We start from the raw sequence: 24375 nt of genomic DNA, 5'->3' as shown, positions 1-24375 counted from the left end.
TCCACCCATAAAAAAAACTTTAAACAAAATTATTTTTTAATTGTAAAAGAAAATTATTTCATAAAAAAAAATACAGAACAATTCGAAAAAAATTTTACAAATCTTGAAAAAACGTTATGTTAAAAAAAACTAATCTGCATCTATTTTTTAAAGTGTCAAAAGAATCAATTAACAAGTAAAAAATAATAAACCGAAAAATCGCGCGTGAAATCATTTTGGAAAGCGATGCCTCATTCTTCTTATGAGATTCGAACAGCTAAATCAACTGAAAAAAATTCCATCTAATTTACGTGCGGCATTAAAATTTATTATATTAATTCGAGGCCAAGTATTTTCTAATGAATTGAAAAAAGTTACCATTTGAATTACGTGCAGCACTAAAATTTATGATATCAATCGGTGGACAAGTATTTTATTAGTAACTCCAAATTTTGACATTATTGAATTGTTCTAAGAAGCTTTCAAATCCAAAAGATTCACATGCAAGCTAGTCATTTCTTACTCTATGGTGGCAGAGACTTATAAGAAAATCGATTCTTCTCAGACTTTCAGGATCCTCTGGTATTATTCACAAAATTCGACGTCGATTGGATCGATACAAATTATGTTTAAATATGTGTTAAAAGTACTTGTCCGGCCCATCACTTTCCATTTAAATTGTTTATCCAAATAAAAGTCAGAGCTTGTCTAGAACTGATGGATCACAAGCATTCATGCAGAGGGAATTGAGAGAATTATCTTCAAGTAATTTTTACTTAATTGCACTAATTTAATAAAAAACGGAAACAAATTATTCCGCAATATAGAAGGGATATTATTGTGCATCGATAAATGAAAAAAATTGTACATAATGTATATGTTCAAGCTTCCAAAATAACTCTGCAGTTTACATTCGATGCGGGCAATTTTTACTTCCCACTTATTCTTCCAGCGAACGAGTTCCATTCGGAATAAGAACTAACCTATACTATTATTAAAAACATAAAATTAATAATGAATCGCATTTCAACAAACTTTTAACGAGATTCTGCCGTGCCATTTCGTTTTTTTATGATTGATTCTTTATTGAATGAATAGTGATGGGCCGGACAAGTACTTTTAACACATATTTAAACATAATTTGTATCGATCCAATCGACGTCGAATTTTGTGAATAATACCAGAGGATCCTGAAAGTCTGAGAAGAATCGATTTTCTTATAAGTCTCTGCCACCATAGAGTAAGAAATGACTAGCTTGCATGTGATTCTTTTGGATTTGAAAGCTTCTTAGAACAATTCAATAATGTCAAAATTTGGAGTTACTAATAAAATACTTGTCCACCGATTGATATCATAAATTTTAGTGCTGCACGTAATTCAAATGGTAACTTTTTTCAATTCATTAGAAAATACTTGGCCTCGAATTAATATAATAAATTTTAATGCCGCACGTAAATTAGATGGAATTTTTTTCAGTTGATTTAGCTGTTCGAATCTCATAAGAAGAATGAGGCATCGCTTTCCAAAATGATTTCACGCGCGATTTTTCGGTTTATTATTTTTTACTTGTTAATTGATTCTTTTGACACTTTAAAAAATAGATGCAGATTAGTTTTTTTTAACATAACGTTTTTTCAAGATTTGTAAAATTTTTTTCGAATTGTTCTGTATTTTTTTTTATGAAATAATTTTCTTTTACAATTAAAAAATAATTTTGTTTAAAGTTTTTTTTATGGGTGGAATTATCAGCAAACGAGGGACCATCAATGTACTTGTCCCAACCTTTTTTTTCCCTAGGGTTTTTCATTCTTGAGAATAAATCAAAAGCATTAATTTACCTATTGATGGTCTGAACACAACGGTCGGAATGACTGCAGAGTAATCGCTGATGACTTGTTCGGCCAATCTTTTGGTGAATGTGTATGTGTTCGGAAAAGGTCCTAAAAACCTATGATGTCATTCACAAAAAATCATTATTCTGGAATTTCCAAGGCAAAACTTATGTTATGATTATCACAAACGGAGTGAATAGTAAATTTATCGAAATGAAGTAGCATACTTGGGCGTTAAAGTTTCCAAAACATGTTCATCCACATTCTCAGCAATTTTGATCGTCCTCTTCCAATCCACATCACTCGTATATATCTTCTCTTCGACGTGGGACTTGTCTGCCTGACTATAGGTTGTGCTCACGTGAACCAAAGCCTGGGGATACCACAGTTCGTTACAAAACAAATCTTGTACGAATTAAATGATTTTATCGATAACGCTTATTGATATCAGATATCCGATAAGTGCTTAGATGATTGTTGATTCGCAAAAAAATTGCAAACTGGAGAAATATGAAATCAAATAAAAAATTATAAGTTTTATATTGAGTTTTAATGCTTAAAAAATATAAATAATATAATAGTTTATAACGATAATATAATACTATATATTAAATACTTTAATACTATGTCAATATAGCATAAAGTCAAAATAACACTAGTAAAAATAACATATTGTCAAAACCACACAAGAAAAAATAACCAAGCACCAATATAATATAAAATATGTTAAAAATAACGTGATGTCAAAATAACATTAATTTTATCACCATTATTGATATCATCATAATCAATATTATAGGTCGATTTTCGTGTTCAATAATCGATGAAAATAGAATCAATACACACACTCGATTACCCCTGTGTGTTCGGAACATCTTTTGATGTGTGTGCGAGATTGTTGGGTGAGTTCGTAACACTTTCGATGTGTGCGCGAAATCATTAGGTGGGTTCGTAACACTTTAATTATAAATTTTATTACGTGTTTTTATTGCTCGTTGTTATTTTTGTTTTCTGTTATTTTTGTTGCATTTTGTTTTTGTTCTAAGTTATTTCTGTTGTGTTTTGTACTATGTCATTTCTATTGTGTGTTATTTTTCTATGTTATTTTGTTTCGAGTTATTTTGACGTTATGTTATATATTGACGTGTCACGAAATACTTTATATTAATACTAAAGTATGATATTATACTTTAAAAAAGTAAAAACAGCATGCCAAGTATTGAAAGACCGCGATCCTAATTAGTTTTAAGGTAACTTTATCACCACACGTCAGTTCTTAAGATTTAAAATAAATTTCTGTATGATATACTTTAATTTTTAATAAAGGGCTGTATAAAATTTTTAATAAAGGGCTGATTCAGAGAATTTATTTAGAGATTTCAGAGAAATTAATTATTAAAACCGGATGATATTTGTGAAGGAATTTCAAAATGACGTTCAAAAGCCCAATTTCCGGTTGCTATGAAAGGGTATATTTGCATAGAAATCCATGTAATATTGGAAACCAGCGAAATTCATATACTTAACACTTGACAACAAGGCAACAGCTGAGTGTAGCCCTAACCTCAATTTGACAGATCAACGGAATAAAAGTTAAACACTTACGAGTGGTCAAATAGAAAAATATGGAGAGAGCTGGTGTTGCAAAGACGTAAACTTAGGAATACTACGCGAATCAATGGACGAATAGGTTTTTTCATTTTTACAATTCAATACGATCTAAAGGATTACTTTAGATGAATGATATAATTAGTTTAAGATAATTTACCGAGGAAAAAAAGGTCGGGACAAGTACATTATTGGTCCCTCGTTTGCTGATAATTCCATCCATAAAAAAAACTTTATAAAATTTTTTTTTTAATTATAAAAAGAATTATTTTATAAAAAAAATACAGAACAATTGGAAAAAAATTTCAAAAATCTTGAAAAAACATTATGTTTAAAAAAATCTAATCTGTATCTATTGTTTAAAGTGTCAAAAGAATCAATAACAAGTAAAAAATAAAAAACCGAAAAATCGCGCTTAAAATCATTTTGGAAACCGATGCCTCATTCTTCTTATTTGATTCGAACAGCTAAATCAATTGAGAAAAATTCCATCTGATTTAGGTGCAGCATTAAAATGTATTATATCAATTCGAGGCCAAGTATTTTCTAATGAATTAAAAAAAGTTACCACTTAAATTACGTGCAGCACTAAAATTTATGATATCAATCGGTAGACAAGTATTTTATTAGTAACTCCAAATTTTGACATTATTAAATTGTTCTAAGAAGCTTTTAAATCCAAAAAAAATCATATGAAAGCTAGTCATTTGTTACTCTATGGTCGCAGAAACTTATAAGAAAATCGATTTTCCTCAGACTTTCAGAATCCTTTGGTATTATTCACAAAATTCAACGTCGATTGGATCGATACAAATTATGTTTAAATATGTGTTAAAAGTACTTGTCCGGCCCATCACTATTTATTTTATTAATACAAAAATCAATCATAAAAAAACGAAATTGTACGGCAGAATCTGGTTAAAAATTTGTTGAAATGCGATTCATTATTAGTTTAATGTTCTTAATATTAGTATAGGTTAGTTCTTATTCCGAATGAAATTCGTTCACTGGAAAAATAAGTGGGAAGTAAAAATTGCCATCATTGAATATAAATTGGAAAGTTATTATGGAAGCTTGCACATATATAGTAGTAGTAGTAGTAGTAGTGGAGTTTTAAGGAGGCTCGGTCGCGAATGCCTGCGCAACAGAAAAAAATAATTTTTTAATATCTCATAGTTAGATTATCAATAATGACATGTGTAAAATTTCAGATGGGGTCGTCGACCATTTAAGAATGAAAAAAATCGTAAAAGTTAGGATTTTTAACACGGGTCTTATGGAAGAGTCACTCTCAAAACGCGTGTCCTAAGGGATATATATATGCACTTACGCAACAGAAATAAACAAAAAAGTAGAGTATTGTTCTCCAAATCGTAAGGATTCAGAATATATCAAAAAAGTTTAGAGTCATCGACCTATCCAAAAAGATATTGACTATTAAAATGTCTACAAACTCGATGTTCTGGGACGTTTCGTGACGGTGAGACGATTCCGCAACGTCGCAGAAATCAGATGTTCAGCACAGCGTTGAAGCGCATGCGCGATATTTGAAGCATCGACTGTCTAACCTGGAATTTGTGAAAAACACACACACGTCCGGGCGTGTGTATACGCGTACATAGAGCTTAAAAAAACGAATTAATTGTATAAAAACGACAAGTTTTAACGATTAACGCAATTTATATACTTATTTTCCAACAATAATAAATAATGTTATATATCACAGGTAATGAGACCGAAAAAAAAATCGTAATAGATCGTTGAGTATTTCGCTGTATGAAATCAAGTCATTTTCAGCTGTTGAATTATTTTCTCTATATTTCGACGTTGCCACTTTTTTATGAGCATAGGATCGTAACGTCAAACTGTACCTTTTTTCTGTTCTTTTTTTATTGATGTGTGACTGATTATTTCTGTTTTAAATAATTAATAATCGTTTTATAATGCATTGCGGTAATGCAAATATGCGCATTTAGAAAAAAAACGGGGTGCCCCGTTCATGCACCCACAGAACCCGGCCCTACGCGACCGAGCTTCCTTAACATGCATACCCTTGTCGGGTTTTTACATGGTGTGGCGTCTCTTGTATTTCCTCTATTTATATATTTCCACTATTCGTTTCTTTTCCCACTGTTTTTTGTTTTTTCCACTACACACACTGTGGACCTACTTTTTTACGTGGGTTCCGAACCACAGAGAGTACAGCTTGGGACACTTAGAAAAATCCATTGGTGTCGGCGGCGGGAATCGAACCCGGACTCGCTGGGTGGGAGCCGGGCCCGTTACCACTGAGCCACTGCCTCTCCAGCTTGCACATATATATTATGTACTATTTTTTTTATTTATCGATGCAGAACAATGTCCCTTGTATATTGCGGAACAATTTGCTTCCGTTTTTTATTAAATTAGTGCAATTAAGTAAAAATTACTTGAAGATAATTCTCCTAATTCCCTCTGCATGAATACTTGTTCCATCAGTTCTAGACAAGCCTTGATTTTTATTTGGATAAACAATTTAAACGGAAAGTGATGGGCTGGAAAGTACTTTTAACATATATTTAAACATAATTTGTACCGATCTAAAATCGACGTCGAATATTGTGAATAATACCAGGGGATCCTGAAAGTCTGAGAAGAATCGATTTTCTTCCAAGTCATCAATGTACTTGTTCCAATCTTTTTTTCTCTAGAGGTAGAACTTTTTAACTCTATGCGCGATGTTGTCAGTACGAGGCGAAGATAGTTGCGTTATAATTATTTTTTGTTTTCAATGTCAGTGAGTTAAAAATTATGAATTATGACTTTTTTCATCTTGAAATTTTATCCCAAATCCCATAGTTCTGGAGTTACTTCGCTTCTCTCAGACAAGACCCTACGAAAAATATTGAATCAAAAAATTTCAAAGGCAAATTCTAAAATAATAACAATTATGAACCGAAAAACTTTTTGGTCCTCATGGCATTTCCTATGAACCCCCATTTTTTGAGATAAGTCACAATTTCTGAAACTCGGATTTTTGCTAAACTCATAATAACTTTGCTAAAAAAAATCATACAATACTTTCTAAAAATTAAAGATGAAGCTTTTGCTAACCCCTTGAAAGCTGGTGAGAAGAAAAACAGGAGGAAAAGATTCCCACAAGATCCAGTTTTACGAAGGCTAAAATCTTTTCGAAAACTGGCTCTGTTCGAAAGCACTTGTCAGAAAAAAAAACTCGTAAAAAATATAATGAAATGGCAAAAAAAGTAGCTCAGTTTGTCCACTTCAAAATGACGTTTATTAAATTTTTAATTCCGTTGTTTTTTGATTGAGCTATCAAACTTTTACTACGGCCAGAAATTTTGACATGTGAACGCAATTTTTTTAGCAGCATCGTATATTGGAGGATATAGTTAGGAAACATTTACTTACAAATTTTTTTATTTATTAACGCGAAATCGAAAACTATTTATAACAGTTAGATTGTATTTAACTTACAATGAGTTGCTCGTATTCAAAATCTAATAACGGTTTACCCATTAGGTTTATGAGAAAATCGTATCAGAGCTTTTTTGTAGAGCATTTAATTTACTACAAAAACGTGTCCATTGAAATTGTGGAGAAAAATATTTCAATAGTTTTATTTAAAGAAAACGGAAAAAAAATTTATGCGTGTTATTTATATGGAAAAACGGAAATCCGTTGAGCGTCTCGTAGAATCAAAATATGGGGCTACCCTTGTAGGAGAATTTTTGTTATATGTTCTGAAAACTTTTGCGATGATAGGGAAAAAATTTTTTTTTTGGACCACCCTAGTGTTTACATGACACGATTAAGGCTTTAGTTGATAGTGAAGCTCGGGAAACCAAGAGACCAAAGAAAAAATATGAAATCTAATCTCAAAGGTAAATAGTCGTTTCGTCGTAATAGAGTACTAATTGTAGGAACAATGATGAAAATATTTAAAAATGTAAAGAGCAATTAGTTCATATTGATCACACGTCCAATGGCATAAAAACGTTGCTGAAACTTTTTGCCGATGGTGTATAAATAGGAAAATTAATATTTGATAGATCGAAAGGATATTTTTCTTACGATGTTACAGCACACAAAAATCGAAGCTAAAGTGAAATCTGAATAGTTCTGTTACGATCGGTCCGGCATAGAATACCTCATATATTACGATATGTGGGGAATCACCACGATGCTATTGGAGAGTTGGAAAAAAGCATGTTTTATTCTTGGTGCATCTCGTGCAATGACTGAAGGGGATCCCCAATTTTTACCTCAATGTCATTAGTTGGGCCATTAGTCTTGTGTAGAGCTAATCGAGCGTGCAATAGATCTAGAGTCGTGGCAGCGACTTTGAGACAAGTACATTTATGTAATGACGAGTCGCTGCCAGAGAGTCTTTACAGGAGCACTCAATAACACCATACCACTAGTTGCGTCATTTGTGTGGCAAGATTGCAAATGTCTCTGGTGGATCTTGTGTTGAGAAAGACTGCTGCTTTGAGACTGTCGTCGAATCTAACACTGGCAGCGACGTGGAATACTATAGACACTCGGTTGATTAAGACGTTTCTTTCTACCATTGGCAGGCCAAGACTTTCCTTGGTGACGTCACCAATTACTGGTATGAGTTTTTCGAAAGATCCTGGTCGCTCGTCTCTGATTTTGTCGAAAAGCTTCAAAAACACATCGGTTATCAATATTCATTACACATTGTTTCCGAATAATATTGAAATCCTCGAATCCATTTAAAAAATCAATAGTAAGGTTTGTTTTGTATGAATTGTTTAATCACAATACGTCATTTATCATATTAAGACAAGGAATGATCGGAAATACTACTGCTGCTTATAAACAGCGATGATATTATTTTGGTCTTGGTATCAGTTATTTGATTGCAATTTAAATAACTATTCTTCAGTTCAGACTTACTGGTAGTGAAAGCATTTTTCGAAGTCGGTCATCAATCGGCATATTTTTTTTTGGTCGTAGAAGCAAAAAAATTTCTCGAACATCCGGACACGATCTTAACAATTTTTCGATCAATACTTTGCCCATGAATCCCGTTGCACCAGTCACAAGAACACTCCTGCCTGCGTAAAAAGCAGGAATGCCGATCGGAGAATCATCGTTCTTCGAACCCATCTGGAAATCGTAAAACGCACAGAAAAGAAAATTTTTAACATATTAGTTACTTTAATCAACAGACGTGGTAGCGCCTCGACGCCAAGTATCAAAAGATAAACCAGCGCAAAAGAACATGAACCAATGACCACAAACAAATTATTTTTTTGATTAATTAATTTTTTATCGTACCAATATTAAGTTTCGCATATACCCTATTAGAGGATTATTTACAATGTGAACGTCGCTGAAAATAAACTGCCTTGTCTGCTATTTTTGAGATCGTTCATTTCGATAGAAGAATTTAAATTGAGCTGAAAAAAATTTTTTTTTTATTTTCATTTTCGTTACTACAGCCAAACATTAATACATTTCTCGCACTATTTTGTTTTTTTTTCATGTTATTTTTTGAAAGATTAATTATATTTTCCCACCGTCATCACATGATTTTCTTATTATGATTTCGTAAGTTTCCTAATTCTGTATTTCTATCACTCTCTAATTCTATTATACTCTCATTTTCATAGTCTCTTACTGTCATTCTCCCATTCTTAATATCACATTCCTCTTCTTTTATTCTATGATTCGTTGATTCTCATTCTCTGGCTCTTAGTATCTCACTCTTTTATTTTCTCATGCTATCGTTATCTTAAAGTATTAAATTCCTTAATGTTATCAATTGGATATCCAATCAACTGGATCAACTGGATAAACCGATTCGCAGTAGTGTGGGTAAAATGACATGTCATTCCGTTTAATTACCAAACTCAGGAGCCATTCGATGCCTTTAAAATTGCATTGGAGACTGATTAACAAATTATCTTTTGAATGAATCCGTAATCGACATGATTTGTGGCGTAATAGTTGCATTCGCTTGAGATTATGGATAAGATATTTACTGTTTTAGAGTGGGTAAAACATTCGATTTTTTTTGTGGCCGAAACAGAAAAATTCGCTGCTAGGCACCTTTAGAAAGTACTCACCAAATATGAGCTCTTAATATCAATGGGAAGATCCTCCTCATTATAGTTTTCATTTTCAAAGGTTGAAGATTTTACGAAAAAAAAAATTTTTTCCTTAATTTTGTAACTTACTGAAAAATAATTATCAAATCAATAGGTATAGCATATTTCTGTAGAAAATTAACTGTGCTCTACAAAAAAGGTCTCTTCCGTTTAATTAATTGTTCTAACAATTTCAAGAGATTCGGAGAGTTTGCATCCCTAACCTAGCCTAATTTTTTAAACAGACAACTTTTATCATGCTTTTAATACCGATTTTTCGCCAATTTTGCGGTTTTTTAGAGATTTACTCAAAATTTTGAAGATATATTGGCCAATATAACCCCGGATTCGGATTTAGCAGGCCAAAATACGTAGAGATTGATGGGTTTGGTTCAAGGTATAGAGCTTCTCGTTTGCTGCTATCTTCGTGGTAGAAATTCTACAGATGTTGGTAAAGAAGGATCTACCACAGCTTAGGTGTGAAAAGAATTGGTTTGAATATGCCTTTCGTCTCGGGTACAGTGGCAGATTCATCAGTGGGGGTGTGCCCCCTGTACCCTGTCCCAGACGCTTTGTGGATGAATAGTTCTGGGATGGACGCTTTATATATTGGACGAGAGCCTATCGAAGCGTTGACGAGAAACTGTAGCGTCGTAGCGGTTGTTGAGTGAGTTACTGGAACGCCACAAAGGTACTAACCACTTTTTTTTATGTGCCGGTATAATTGATACTTCGAAAGTGTTCTTGATATGATACGAAAAAAATTATTATTCGATTCATTGTCGTAACCGTTCGAATTATCAAAAAATTTACAAATTTTACAAAAAAAAAAAAGAAGCCTGACTCGGGCTTTCTTGTTCGCAATAATCAAACGCGGAAGCTATGTACAAGAAAAGAAATCTACAAAAATAACAAAAATACAATTTACCTACAAAAAAAATCTTTTCTGATTCTAGGAAGACATAAAAAGAATTTTAAAAAATTAGGTTAGGTTAGGGATGCAAACGCCAGGCTATGGGATCAAAGCGTCGTCGAATTTCTCGGATACCCTGAGCATCTGCAAGATTAAGTAATTTGTTGTCCTTGAGTTACAGGTTTGAAATGCCGTTGAATCACTCTAATACCCCGTTCAACGACAGATCGGAAAGTGAGGTTAGATGAGTGGATTCTGGACTGTCGGATGAGAACTTCGCTGAAACCCTGTGATATTTCAGACTTCAAGGAAAATTTAGGATAGGGTATAATATTTGCTAATATTAGAGAAATAGTTTGAAGTCAGTCTTATTTGTTCCGAGTCAGGTGAGGAAGAATTGCCTCGCAAATCATTTGCTCACCGACTGTTACACCATGCTCAGTCGTGACTTTCGGTGTCCAAATCGAGCGCCGAAAAATAATCACAAACCTTGCGCATGTTTTGCTATTTTCTGTTTTCTGATTGGCGCTGTGCTCGTGTTCTCGGATTCTCATTTGCTCACCGCTATTTAAGGTAGTTCTATCGGTATACATATGAGCTAAAACTTTTGTCCGTTCCGTATAGTTACATCCTATTTCTAGAATCAGCTGTAGGGCAAAAATTTTTAACAGAGACTGTACGCCTATACAGAGAACTGTCATATACAAATGGCCTCTCACGCATAGACGCATAGCGAGACTGAACGTGGCAACAGCACAATTCCCAACTTTTATAAACAGTTTAACAGTTTTATAAAATTTAAAAGAAATGTCAGATAGAGTACGGCTAAAGGGTCGTTTCATTAAGAGAAAAGTGCGTGATAAACAAGTGAAAGCCGTGGCGGCTATGCGTCAAGCGCATCTGTCTAAAATCGCACCAGGTTCCTCGCCTAACCTCAAATTTACGTTTGACGGTAGACATATTGTTGACTTGCAATATCTTTCGGACCATTTGAAATGCATCAAATGCAAAAAATATATCTTCTTGAAGAATATGGTAGAGATATCGCGAATGGGTTTGCACTGTATATTAAATATTCCCTGCAAAGAGTGTTCAACGATGACACAAGTGCACACCGGAAAAATGCATGGAAAACGAGAAAATAAAAATCGAGCCGACGTCAATACGAAAGCTGTGTTGGGTAAGTAAATTATTCTTATAAATTATAGGATGCTATTTGATAATCCAAAATGAGTTAAGTAAAACCGGTAGAACCTAAGTATCTCAAATATTTTTTTAGGTGCTGTTCACTCCGGCATTGGGGAAACCGCTTTGAACAAGCTATTGGCCTGTTTGAATGTTCCTCCGATATCAGCAAACCTGTACAAGAGATACGAGCGGAAAATCGGGCCAGCTATAAAAGCTGCTGCAAAGGACTCATGTCGGAAAGCTGCGGAGGAAAAAAAACAATTAGTGATAGCTAATGTCGACAAGTTATGTCAGGAGATGTGAGTTTCATATTTTTTTCTCAGCGTAGTAAAGCTTTGTAACAAAAGCAGTGGCTACGATCAGTAAAAAATATTGAGAAGACATTCTTCGCAGAATGAGTGACCCTAGGGAAAAAAGGTTGAGACAAGTACATTGATGGTCCCTTGTTTCCTGATCATATCACGAAAAGTGTAAAAAAAATTCCATAAAAAAAATTCCATAAAAAAAATTATTAAACCAAGTGTAAATAATTTCAACAGAACAATTCGAAAACAGTTTCACACCGATGCCCCATTCTTTTTATCTTATTCCAAAAGCTAAATCAATTGAAAAAAAATTCCATCTAACTGTAAGTTACGTGCAGCATTAAAATTTATGATATTGATTCGAGGCCAAGTATTTAAGGGTAATTCGGAATATTCATTCTTATGGGAGAACCATTAGGAACTTGAGAAAGTTCTGATGAATCAAAAAAGTTACCATTTGAATTACGTGCAGCACTAAAATTTAGGATATCAATCAAAGGATAAGCGTTTTATTAGTAATTCCGAGTTTTAATATTATGAAATTGTTCTATGGAGCGTTTAAATTTAAAAAAAAAAATCACATCAAAGGTATTGTAATTTGTTACATTATGGTGGCAGAGATTTAGAAGAAAATCGATTACCCTCAGACTTTCAGGATCCCCTGGTATTATTGACAATCAATTTTGGATCGGTACAAATTATGTTGAAATATGTGATAAAAGTACTTGTCTGGCCCATCACTTTTCATTTAAATTTTTCATTCAAATAAAAATCTATAATAAAATAACGAAATTGTACGGCAGAATCTGGTTAGCTCAATAACCAAAATCAACAAAGTGTCAAATGCAGAATTTGGTTAATTTATCAAGGAATGCTCCGTCATGCATTCTAGAATAAATGGAGTTTTCATAAATAATGTTTTTCTCATTTCTTATTAAATATTAAATGAGAAGCTGCATGGAAACAAATAATAATCAACAGTTTAAGCCATGGATGTTTGTTTTGTGTGTCGAATGTTTGAAGTTCTTTTCAATAGTCTTATGAACATTCCAAAAACCGCATAATCAAGAGACTCGGTAGAGTCTCGGGACAAGTACATTGTCAGCCCTGTCGTCTGCTGGCCCGAGGCTCTCGCCGAGACTATACTTTCTCTGAAGATAACGATTCGCGGTGGTGGGGATAAAATTGGCAAGTGATTTTTTTTCATTGCGAAGCCTATGAGTTATGTACGACTTTGAAAATTGAACTTTCAGCTAATTGAGAAATTCTCTATCGAATGAGCCCAAAATCAGCATGATAGGTGTTGTAATTTCTGAGAAAATACTGCACAGGCTTAAGATTATGCAAAAGTTACTAACACATTCAGGATTTGACGCATCTGTATACGCGTACTCCAGCCACGGCAAACATAGGCCTCTTGGCCCCCATGATCACCAATCCCTGGTGAGAGAAATTTTGTTGTAACCAATGACGGGTGAGAGAATTTGGGGGCCAATGGCATTCAATAAAAAGAGCAAGGAAGTTTGGCGGGAAGCTAAGGAGCTCTCGAGCGCTCGAAAGCACTCGAAAGTCACCGGCCGAAGTTTCACGTCATGTTGACGTTTGGGGTTATAATGTTATGAAGTGCGTGCGGGAAAATAAAAATAATTTTCGCGTCATCTAACGAAGTGCATACTAATAGTTATTTTGTTAAAACTTGTGGTATACTAAACCGGTATAAAAGCAGCCGCGTAAGCATAGACTGTGATCCGTGTGTGAAAATAAAAAATATAAAAAAATGCGCGATGCATATGTCAACGAAACTTTTCAAGATATCATTATTTCGTTCGATTGGAAATAAGTGTCATTTGAGATGATAATCTTTCAATTAAACCAGAATGCGCGGAATATTGTCAAGTGTAAATATATCGTCAGTTGCGTGATTATATATCATGTGTAATAATGTATAGGTTATATATGCGAGTTCCCTTTGATAGCTGTGTCGTAACGAACCGGCCGGGGTTTGACGTTACGAAGTGCGGGACAAATGTAACAAATGTTCGGACAGTTAATGAATAATAATATAAATAAGGCAAATCAGTTTATCAAAAATAGGTCTGGAAGTTGTAACGAAAAATTTTCGTTAACCAATAATGTCAAATTTTTGCGATCTGAAATATTATGGTTGATAGTTAATAAAACAAGAACACACGGAACTGTTAGTATATAATGTGAGAAACTCCAATCGAATAAATGTTTTCTAATTTATTTCTTGTGTCATCATTATTTTTGAATATTCCCATATTTTGCTTCCTATTGAGTTTGTCCCTGCTCGTTCCGATCCTTGTTTTGACTCCATCGGTTTGCAGCGGATCGATACATATTATTAATTGATTGCCTAATATGTGTCCTATGATTTTCTACTATTTCTTCATGCTGATTGTGGTAACGTGATTCAAGTGGTTTCCAGCTATGATCATCAAACACACATTTTATACATCAGATTCTCAAAACAGTTTCTGGTCTTGATATAAGTGTAGTTATTCTTTTTCCACCTGGTCTGTCGAGTAATAATTTTGAAACTTGTTCCAAAAAGTCTTTGGATGCTTTTTTTGCTGATAATATGAAAAGTTGAATCTTCAGAATGCGGTAGGCAAACACAAATGTAGACAACAATACTTATGAAATGACGTGTATGTTGAGTATTCCTATTCTGCAAACTGCAAATGTGGAATTATTGGTGAAAACATTCATCACGATAAGTATACAGTTGCTCAGTTTTCGATGCGATTAAGTATAATACCTGCCAACATCTTGGAAACCTACAGAATTTCTGAATGTTATGTGCGCTATGTCATTTTAATGTAACATCATGACTTCTAACAACTTTTCCCTCTAATACTATAGATTTGGATCATTGAAATACAGCAAAAATCTGCAAACTATGAAATTTATATACTGTGCCATTTATTTTACTTTTTGACTCTCACCGTAACATAAATATGAAGTGAAAAATTCATTGCAAAAGTCTTCAGTTGCTCATTTATGGATGGATTTGAAATTGCTATCTCCCAAAGTCATTGCGCAGATACATTGAATCGCAGCAGATACCTGCGAACTTTGAAATTTCTGTGCATAAATATTTGTGCTAAGTATCACCCCTATCTTTGATGATGGTAATATGTAATGGAACTTGATTCAGCAAGTTTTAATGTGTTTCTTTTCAAATAGTATTGAAGTTTGTATTACTGTGGTATGGAGCGAAAACCTTCAAACTTTCATATTTTTGTGGCGCAGCATGTGTGCCAATACTGCGGTATGGAGCGAATACCTTCAAACTTTCATATTTTTGTGTCGCAGCATGTGTGCCAATCATTTAAATTTTTTACTCCAACCGTAACATATAATCTCAAAAATTCATCCCAAAAGTCTTCAACTTTACTAATTAACTTAATGTTCCTTTTTCTGAATTCTATGCTGAATTTCTGAATTTCTAAATTTATTTCTAAATTATCCTGAAATTAAATTGTTTACCTCCACAACCAATGCAGGTACCTTAAACGTCTTTGAATTCCGTTGCTCTGTTGAATTAAGTACGCTCAGTTTTTTTGCTTCTTTGAGTTCTAACATAATAAATGTTTCCAGGTGCCTTTTTTCGGCAACTATCAAATTGTAGATAATTGGATCTCAGCAGCCACTTGCAAACTTTGGAAATATATTTCGTCGGGGGCACGTTTTGGAAGACACGAAAATGTCTAGATTCAGAATGCAAAAGCGAGATTTAAAAATGGCCAATTCTGTTGGATTTGTTGAGTCTTGAATTTGATCTATCTTTCCTCTTTTCCTTTCTTTTTTCTAACGTTATAAGCTGAAAATCATATCTCGGGCCGCAACACGCATTGCTCCATGCTCTTGAGTTCCCAATGGACGAAACATATTAGAAGACAAGGAGAAAAATCACCAAAGTCCAAGGACAAACCTCTATCGGAATAGTTCCAATACAATTTTTACGAGAAATCGGTCTATTTTCGTGGAAACCAAAGTTACAAGCCGAAAAACATATCACGACCTCCAAACCGCTTGCGACCGTGCTCTTGGGTTCCTCATTGACAAAACATATTAGAGTACAAGGGAAAAAATCGCCAAAGTCCAAGAACCTGTAATGAAATATTTTCAGTACAATTTTGACGAAAAATAGGTCTTTTTTCGTGAAAACCAACGTTATAAGCCGAAAATCATAAATAATTCGTAGAAATTCAAACTAAAATCCTATAGTCAACTGAACATAAATAAGGAACTTTTGAGGAATAAGACGTGATATCAACCATAAACTTCCCCTAGGAAAAAAAAGGTTGGGACAAGTACATTGATGGTCCCTCGTTTGCTAATAATTCCATCCATAAAAAACCTTTAAAAAAAATTTTCTTTAAAAATTGTCAAAAAAATTATTTTATAAAAAAAAATACAGTACAATTCGAAAAAAATTTCACAAATCTAGAAAAAACATTATGTTTAAAAAAAAAATATTCTGTATCTATTTTTTAAAGTATCAAAAAAATCAAATAACAAGTAAAAAATAAAAAACCGAAAAATCGCGCTTGAAATCATTTTGGAAACCGATGCCTCATTTTTCTTATTTGATTCGAACAGCTAAATCAATTGGAAAAAATTCCATCTAATTTACGTGCAGCATTAAAATTTATTATATCAATTCGAGGCCAAGTATTTTCTAATGAATTTAAAAAGTTACCACTTAAATTACGTGCAGCACTAAAATTTATGATATCAATCGGTAGACAAGTATTTTATTAGTAACTCCAAATTTTGACATTATTAAATTGTTCTGAAAAGCTTTTAAATCCAAAAAAAAAATTCACATGAAAGCTAGTCATTTGTTACTCTATGGTGGCAGAGACTTATAAAAAAATCGATTCTCCTCAGACTTTCAGGATCCTCTGGTATTATTCATAAAATTCGACATTGATTAGATCGATACAAATTATGTTTAAATATGTGTTAACAGTACTTGTCCGGCCCATCACTTTCCGTTTAAATTGTTTATCCAAACAAAAATCCGGGCTTGTCTAGAACTGATGGATCACAGGTATTCATGCAGAGGGAATTGAGAGAATTATCTTCAAGTAATTTTTACTTAGCTGCACTAATTTAATAAGAAAAGGAAGCAAATTGTTCCGCAATATACAAGGGATATTATTCTGCATCGATAAATGAAAAAAATTGTACATAATATATATGTGCAAGCTTCCAAAATAACTCTCCAGTTTATATTCAATGACGGCAATTTTTGCTTCCCACTTATTCTTCCAGCGAACGAATTCCATTCGAAATAAGAACTAACCTATATTAATATTAAGAACATTAAATTAATAATGAATCGCATTTCAACAAATTTTTAACCAGTTTCTGCTGTACAATTTCGTTTTTTATGATTAATTTTTTATTAAATGAATAGTGATGGGCCGGATAAGTACTTTTAACACATATTTAAACATAATTTGTATCGAACCAATCGACGTTGAAATTTGTGAATAATACCAAAGGATCCTAAAAGTCTGAGAAAAATCGATTTTCTTATAAGTCTCTGCTACCATAGAGTAACAAATGACTAGCTTTCATGTGATTTTATTTTATTTAAAAGCTTCTTAGAACAATTTAATAATGTTAAAATTAGGAGTTACTAATAAAATACTTGTCCACCGATTGATATCATAAATTTTAGTGCTGCACGTAAATTAGATGCAATTTTTTTCAATTGATTTAGCTGTTCGAATCAAATAAGAAGAATAAGGCATCGGTTTCCAAAATGATTTCAAGCACGATTTTTCGGTTTTTTATTTTTTACTTGTTATTTGATTCTTTTGACACTTTAAAAAATAGGTATAGATAGTTATTTTTAAAGATAATGTTTTTTCAAGATTTGAGAAATTTTTTTCGAATTGTTCTGTATTTTCTTTGTAAAATAATTTTTTTTACAATTAAAAAAAAATTTTTTTTCAAGTTTTTTTTATGGATGGAATTATCAGCAAACGAGGGACCTTCAATGTACTTGTCCCAACCTTTTTTTTCCTAGGGGAAGTTTATGGTTTGATATCACGTCTTTTTTCTCAACAGTTCCTTATTTATGTTCAGATGACTGTAGGATTTTAGTTTAAATTTCTATGAATTATTTATGATTTTCAGCTTATAACGTTGGTTTTCACGAAAAAAGACCTATTTTTCGTCAAAATTGTACTGGAAATATTTCGTCACAGGTCTATCCTCGGACTTTGGCGATTTCTTTCCTCGTACTTTAACCCCTAGGGAAAAAAAGGTTGGGACAAGTACATTGATGGTGTCGTGTTTGCTAATAATTCCATCCATAAAAAAAACTTAGAAACCGATGCCTCTTTCTTCTTATTTGATTCGAACAGCTAAATCAATTGAAAAAAATTCCATCTAATTTACGTGCAGCATTAAAATTTATCATATCAATTCGAGGGCAAGTATTTTCTAATGAATTGAATAAAGTTTCCACTTGAATTACATGCAGCACTAAAATTTGTGATATCAATCGGTGGACAAGTATTTTATTAGTAACTCCAAAGTTCAACATTATGGAATTGTTCTAAGAAGCTTTTAAATCCAAAAATATCACATGCAAGCTAATCATTTCTTGCTCTATGGTGGCAGAGACTTATAAGAAAATCGATTCTTTTCAGACTTTCAGGAGCTTCTGATATTATTCACAATATTCGACGTCGATTGGATCGTTACAAATTATGTTTAAATATGAGTTAAAAGTACTTGTCCGGCCCAACACTATTTATTGAAATAAAAATCAATCATAAAAAAACGAAATTGTACGGAAGAATCCGGTTAAAAATGTATTGAAATGCGATTTATTATTAGTTTAATGTTCTTAATAATAGTATATGTTAGTTATACCGAATGAAATTCGTTCGCTGGAAGAAGTGAGAAGTAAAAATTGCCGTCATTCCAATACAAACTGGGAACTTATTTTTGGAAACTTGAACATATTTAATGTGCAAAATGTTTTTTATTTATCGATGCACAAAAACATCCCTTGTATAGTACAGGACAATTCGTTTCCGATCTTATTAAATTAGTGCACTTGAGGGAAATTTACTTGAAGATAACTCTCTAAATTCCCTCTGCATGAATATTTGTGCTCCATCAGTTCTAGAAAAGCCCTGATTTTTATTTGAATAAACAATTTTAATGGAAAGTGATGGGCCGGACAAGTACTTTTAACTCATATTTAAACATAATTTGTAACGATCCAATCGACGTCGAATATTGTGAATAATATCAGAAGCTCCTGAAAGTCTGAAAAGAATCGATTTTCTTATAAGTCTCTGCCACCATAGAGCAAGAAATGATTAGCTTGCATGTGATATTTTTGGATTTAAAAGCTTCTTAGAACAATTCCATAATGTTGAACTTTGGAGTTACTAATAAAATACTTGTCCACCGATTGATATCACAAATTTTAGTGCTGCATGTAATTCAAGTGGAAACTTTATTCAATTCATTAGAAAATACTTGCCCTCGAATTGATATGATAAATTTTAATGCTGCACGTAAATTAGATGGAATTTTTTTCAATTAATTTAGCTGTTCGAATCAAATAAGAAGAAAGAGGCATCGGTTTCTAAGTTTTTTTTATGGATGGAATTATTAGCAAACACGACACCATCAATGTACTTGTCCCAACCTTTTTTTCCCTAGGGGAAGTTTATGGTTTGATATCACGTCTTTTTTCTCGAAAGTTCCTTATTTATGTTTTGACGACTATATAATTTTAATTTTAATTTCTATGAATTATTTACGATTCAATGCTTATAACATTGGTTTCCCCGAAAAAAGACCTATTTTTCGTCAAAATTGTACTGGAAATATTTCGTCACAGGTCTATCCTTGGACTTTGGCGATTTTTTTCCTTGTACTCTAATATGTTTTGTCAATTAGGAACCCAAGAGCATAGTGGAAAGCAGATTGGAGGCCGAAATATGATTTTGGCTTGTAACATCTGATTCGTCGAAAAAAGACTGATACCGCACAATCAGTATACTAGTGAAGAGTATTATACACGCATGCTGTAGAATTGTAATATATTTGATATTTTCTTACGGTTCGAAATTATTTTCGTTGTGTGACTTAAGAAGTTTTGTTTACATTTTTTGTGGTGTAATAAGAAAACGGGCGATCATCAATGTAATTGTCCAAATTTTTTTTCTCCGAGTGAGGATTTTTACGGCTCGATATCAAATCTTTTTTCTATAGCAGTTCTAAACGACGAAAAATATTCTTAAATAAGATTTTCTAAAGTTCTCCAATGTTTCTATTGTGATATTTAAAAATAAGTTCTCCAATGATTTTCTTTAAGTTTTGTACAATTTATAATAGTTTGATATTCTTCGAATGTTTGAAGTGATACCCTCAATTTTGCAACCATTTCGAACGTGTCCATAATTTTGTCGGATTAAAATCATATTCCGTAAGGTTTTTCAATATTTTGTATCATTGTGGAATTTTCCCTCGTCATTTATAACTTTTATTTCCAATAGTTTTGATGAAATCATTGTGAATAAAGAAAATATGAATATTTTTCAATGAACCGAATTTTTTGATTGATTTTCCTTAAAATTTGACAGAAGGAGAAAGAAAAAAATATATACAATGTTCACCAAGTCCACCAGAATTCGCAATTTTCACATATGTTTATTGAATTCTAATCCTAGCAATTTTCATTTCATTAAAAAACGTGCTTCCAAGGACTTTTTGAAGCAATCTTTCTCATTTGTATTATCATACCCAGAGGTAAAAGTTGACACACCCACGTCGATGCACAAAATTTTTAAACTCTGCATGTAGCCACCAAGGTTCAACCGGACAAAAGATAAACTATGAAGTGCGTCAAGACCAACAGAATTGCTTATTTTTTAATATGTCCATTGCATTTTGAAAACATAACTTCTTATGTAATTCATAAATAGGCCATCGCTGACTTCTTGTATCATTTATCATTATTTTGAGTTATTTATTACTAGTAATCCATATCGTAATTCTATAATTCTTCTACAATTTTTATTAATTGTAAGTATCCATATTTCATAATCAAAAATAGGAAGTGCTTATACCTAGCGTGCATGTCAATACACAGAATTTTCAAAGTCTGCAAGTATCCGCTGCGATTTATTCATCTACATTTTGATACAGAAAGAAAAAATTACCACCGATTCATAAAATTCATTATGCCAAAACTAAAAGAAAAACAGACAGCGCACTTCAAAGTGAACAGAACTCAAAATTGTTTCATGTATCTTCGTTTATATATTGCAGTCGGAACCAAAAAGTGAAAAGATTGGCACACTTACGCTTCACAGAAATATCAAAGTTCATAGGTATTCGCTGCATGCCAGTAATACAAACTTTGGTGCTATGGGGCAAATCACTTCAAAATTCCATGAACCACATTCTTGAAACTTATTATGTCACATTCAAGAAAAAAAGTGACAGATACGCTGCATGTTGAAGCAAGCGAAATGCTGTATTTTTGTATGTCTCCATGGTTATACGCAAACAAAATATTTGATCACATCCAAAAATTATCAGACGTAGACTTACACACATGAATTTTTCAACCCATGATGCCAATCGCAAACATGGTCTGGAAATACTCAACATACATGTCGCTTCATGACTTTGTCGCACTTTAGAGGTGTTCATTGCATTTCGAAGATATGAATTTTGATATCATGAAAATCAGACACCCAATGACTTATTGAAATAAATTTCCAAATTCATTATGCAATAAGTCAAGTGAATATATCTATGCACTTACATGGCCCAAAGATTTTTCTAAAACTCGGGTGTATAAACAAGGAATCATGAAAACTTTTTGTTATGAATTTTCCAATTTATCGAAATCAATATGAGGAAATAGATACGGAAGTCACTCGAATTGTCTAGAGAATGAATAGAAATTGGTATGGATATACTGTAAGCTAAGGAGGTGGGAAAAAGGGCCCGGTGAACACAGCCAAACGAAATGAAAGAAAATATGACAACAATACATTGAATTAGACACTTTTACTTGACCAAAGTTTTTCAAAATTTATTAGCATTCATTTACATACAACCACGCATATTTTTTCTATAATGTAATAACACAACATAAAATTTATGTTTGGAAAGAACATTTGAGAGGTTATAATGAGCGAAAGTTTTTTTTTCTCACATAACTGCTGTTGAAAATTTGTAATGAACCAGAACCACGATTGCAACAAAATTATGTCATGAATAAACGTAAAATCAAAGAATTTGTACAAGGAGAAATTTCCCAATACTAATATATGTCCTATATAACAAGGCTGTGACTAGCCGTCCGGATACCGGACGAATACACAACTGCTATTCGTCCGGAAATTTATCGAAACAGAGGTTATATTTTCTCCAACTGACTTTTCATCAGTATGCTGGTATAGTGGAACTCCCTCCAAATATTACAACGCGGAGGCTTAAATGACCGGACGAATAATGTCACATAATTAGTCCGGTTAAACAATTGGCTGTCTACTCGTCCAGAGGCCGGACGAATAAGCGACCGCTATTCGTCCGGATGTTTATCGAAAATGAGGCCATATATTTTCTGTTTATACTTTCTTTGAATATATCGGTATAAAATATACATATCCGGACGAATAATTACAAGTGGTTCGTCCGGATATGGAATACATAATGGTACAATATATCCGGACGAATAATCGTACGGTATTCATCCGGATATCTCGATTATGCTCGTTTTCGTACATATCCGGACGAATAATTACAAGTGGTTCGTCCGGATATGGAATACATAATGGTACAATATATCCGGACGAATAATCGTACGGTATTCATCCGGATATCTCGATTATGCTCGTTTTCGTACATATCCGGACGAATAATTACAAGTGATTCGTCCGGATATGGAATACATAATGGTACAATATATCCGGACGAATAATCGTACGGTATTCTTCCGGATATCTCGATTATGGTCGTTTTCGTATATATCCGGACGAATAATTACAAATGATTCGTCCGGATATGAAATACATAATGCGGTACAATATATCCGAACGAATAATCGTACGGTATTCATCCGGATATCTCGATTATGCTCGTTTTCGTACATATCCGGACGAATAATTACAAGTGATTCGTCCGGATATGGAATACATAATGGTACAATATATCCGGACGAATAATCGTACGGTATTCATCCGGATATCTCGATTATGCTCGTTTTCGTACATATCCGGACGAATAATTACAAGTGATTCGTCCGGATATGGAATACATAATGGTGCATTATATCCGAACGAATAATCGTACGGTATTCATCCGGATATCTCGATTATGCTCGTTTTCGTACATATCCGGACGAATAATTACAAGTGATTCGTCCGAATATGGAATACATAATGGTACAATATATCCGGACGAATAATCGTACGGTATTCATCCGGATATCTCGATTATACTCGTTTTCGTACATATCCGGACGAATAATTACAAGTGATTCGTCCGGATATGGAATACATAATGCTACATTATATCCGGACGAATAATCGTACGGTATTCATCCGGATATCTCGATTATGCTCGTTTTCGTACATATCCGGACGAATAATCATATGTAAATCGTCCGGATATTGAATGATACATAATGGTATTGTGTCTTTCTGTGCGGAATCGTTGGGCGAGTTCGAAACGTGTTTTCTTTGAAGTAAACTTTGTGTCTTTTAATCGTGGAGCGAAATAATTGTGTTAAAAAATTATAGCGAAATAATCTAAAATTTGATGACGTGATGATTCATTTAAAATTTTAATAGTCGTTCTAAGGGGGGCTACGCCCCCTGCGACCCCCGTCGCCCACGTTCAAATCGCTTATGGATATTTAGCATCAATCGTAGTATGGAGGTGGGCATGGCTCCAGGCAGATTTCAATAAAACATCTTCGAGCTCAATCGTTCCCACGACAATGAATCATCGCGCCAAAACGTACTGCTTCCAATGAAATTGTTTGTACATATCCGGACAAATACCGTACAATTATTCGTCCGGATATGTACTGCACACTGGCATCGTCATGTATCCGGATGAATACGCACGGTTAATTAATCCGGATATATAAGGGATATAAGAAAGTATCTGTAACGTAGGTATAACCAGATACAGAATATACTAACCTATACGCTTTCCGGACGAATAACCGTCGCGTATTCGTCCGTACTCCGGACGAGTAGCCACTCCGTAAACAATTTGTAAAGTTCTTGGCACGATAATATTAAAATTGTAATCATCACTCTCAAGGAACTTCACCCCTTGCGACCCACACTGCCTGCATTCCAATACTATGCGGTTATTTAACATTGAAAAATGA

At 33.3% G+C, this 24375-nt stretch overlaps 3 protein-coding genes across 6 annotated transcripts in view; 2 read left to right on the top strand and 1 right to left on the bottom strand.

The window, feature by feature from the left end:
* The window catches only part of LOC122416707 (dynein axonemal intermediate chain 7 homolog), a 546010-nt gene that overhangs the window by 6645 nt on the left and 514990 nt on the right, over nucleotides 1-24375 (top strand). The gene's annotated exons all lie outside the window — the stretch shown is intronic.
* The window catches only part of LOC122416708 (putative fatty acyl-CoA reductase CG5065), a 147381-nt gene that overhangs the window by 60214 nt on the left and 62792 nt on the right, over nucleotides 1-24375 (bottom strand). For all 3 annotated transcript variants that reach the window (XM_043429739.1, XM_043429742.1, XM_043429741.1), the window contains exons 2-5: nucleotides 8344-8556; nucleotides 7839-8087; nucleotides 2040-2185; nucleotides 1819-1928 (exon numbers count right to left, since the gene is read on the bottom strand). In XM_043429739.1, coding sequence (XP_043285674.1) covers nucleotides 1819-1928; nucleotides 2040-2185; nucleotides 7839-8087; nucleotides 8344-8556 — 718 coding nt within the window. The remainder of the gene's footprint in view (nucleotides 1-1818; nucleotides 1929-2039; nucleotides 2186-7838; nucleotides 8088-8343; nucleotides 8557-24375) is intronic.
* Nucleotides 10748-12072, top strand: LOC122416709 (uncharacterized). 2 transcript variants are annotated; one of them, XM_043429744.1, is made up of 3 exons: nucleotides 10748-10777; nucleotides 11482-11632; nucleotides 11732-12072. In XM_043429744.1, exons 2-3 carry the CDS (start codon nucleotides 11485-11487, stop codon nucleotides 11941-11943), a joined length of 360 nt encoding a protein of 119 aa, XP_043285679.1. In that variant the 5' UTR covers nucleotides 10748-10777; nucleotides 11482-11484; the 3' UTR covers nucleotides 11944-12072. The 2 variants fall into 2 exon arrangements, with proteins under 2 accessions (XP_043285679.1, XP_043285678.1); XM_043429743.1 differs by lacking the exon at nucleotides 10748-10777 and having other exon boundaries at nucleotides 11327-11632.

Source organism: Venturia canescens, chromosome 10 (genome assembly GCF_019457755.1).
Source record: "Venturia canescens isolate UGA chromosome 10, ASM1945775v1, whole genome shotgun sequence".
NCBI lineage: Eukaryota > Metazoa > Arthropoda > Insecta > Hymenoptera > Ichneumonidae > Venturia > Venturia canescens.
This window is presented reverse-complemented; position numbering and strand designations above follow the sequence as displayed.

Bases quoted from the DNA above. Each gene is read 5' to 3' on its own strand.
- LOC122416709 (XM_043429743.1), top strand. From the start codon at position 11,338: ATGCGTCAAGCGCATCTGTCTAAAATCGCACCAGGTTCCTCGCCTAAC. The intron at 11,633-11,731 runs GTAAGTAAATTA...ATATTTTTTTAG, and splicing joins CAATACGAAAGCTGTGTTGG to GTGCTGTTCACTCCGGCATT.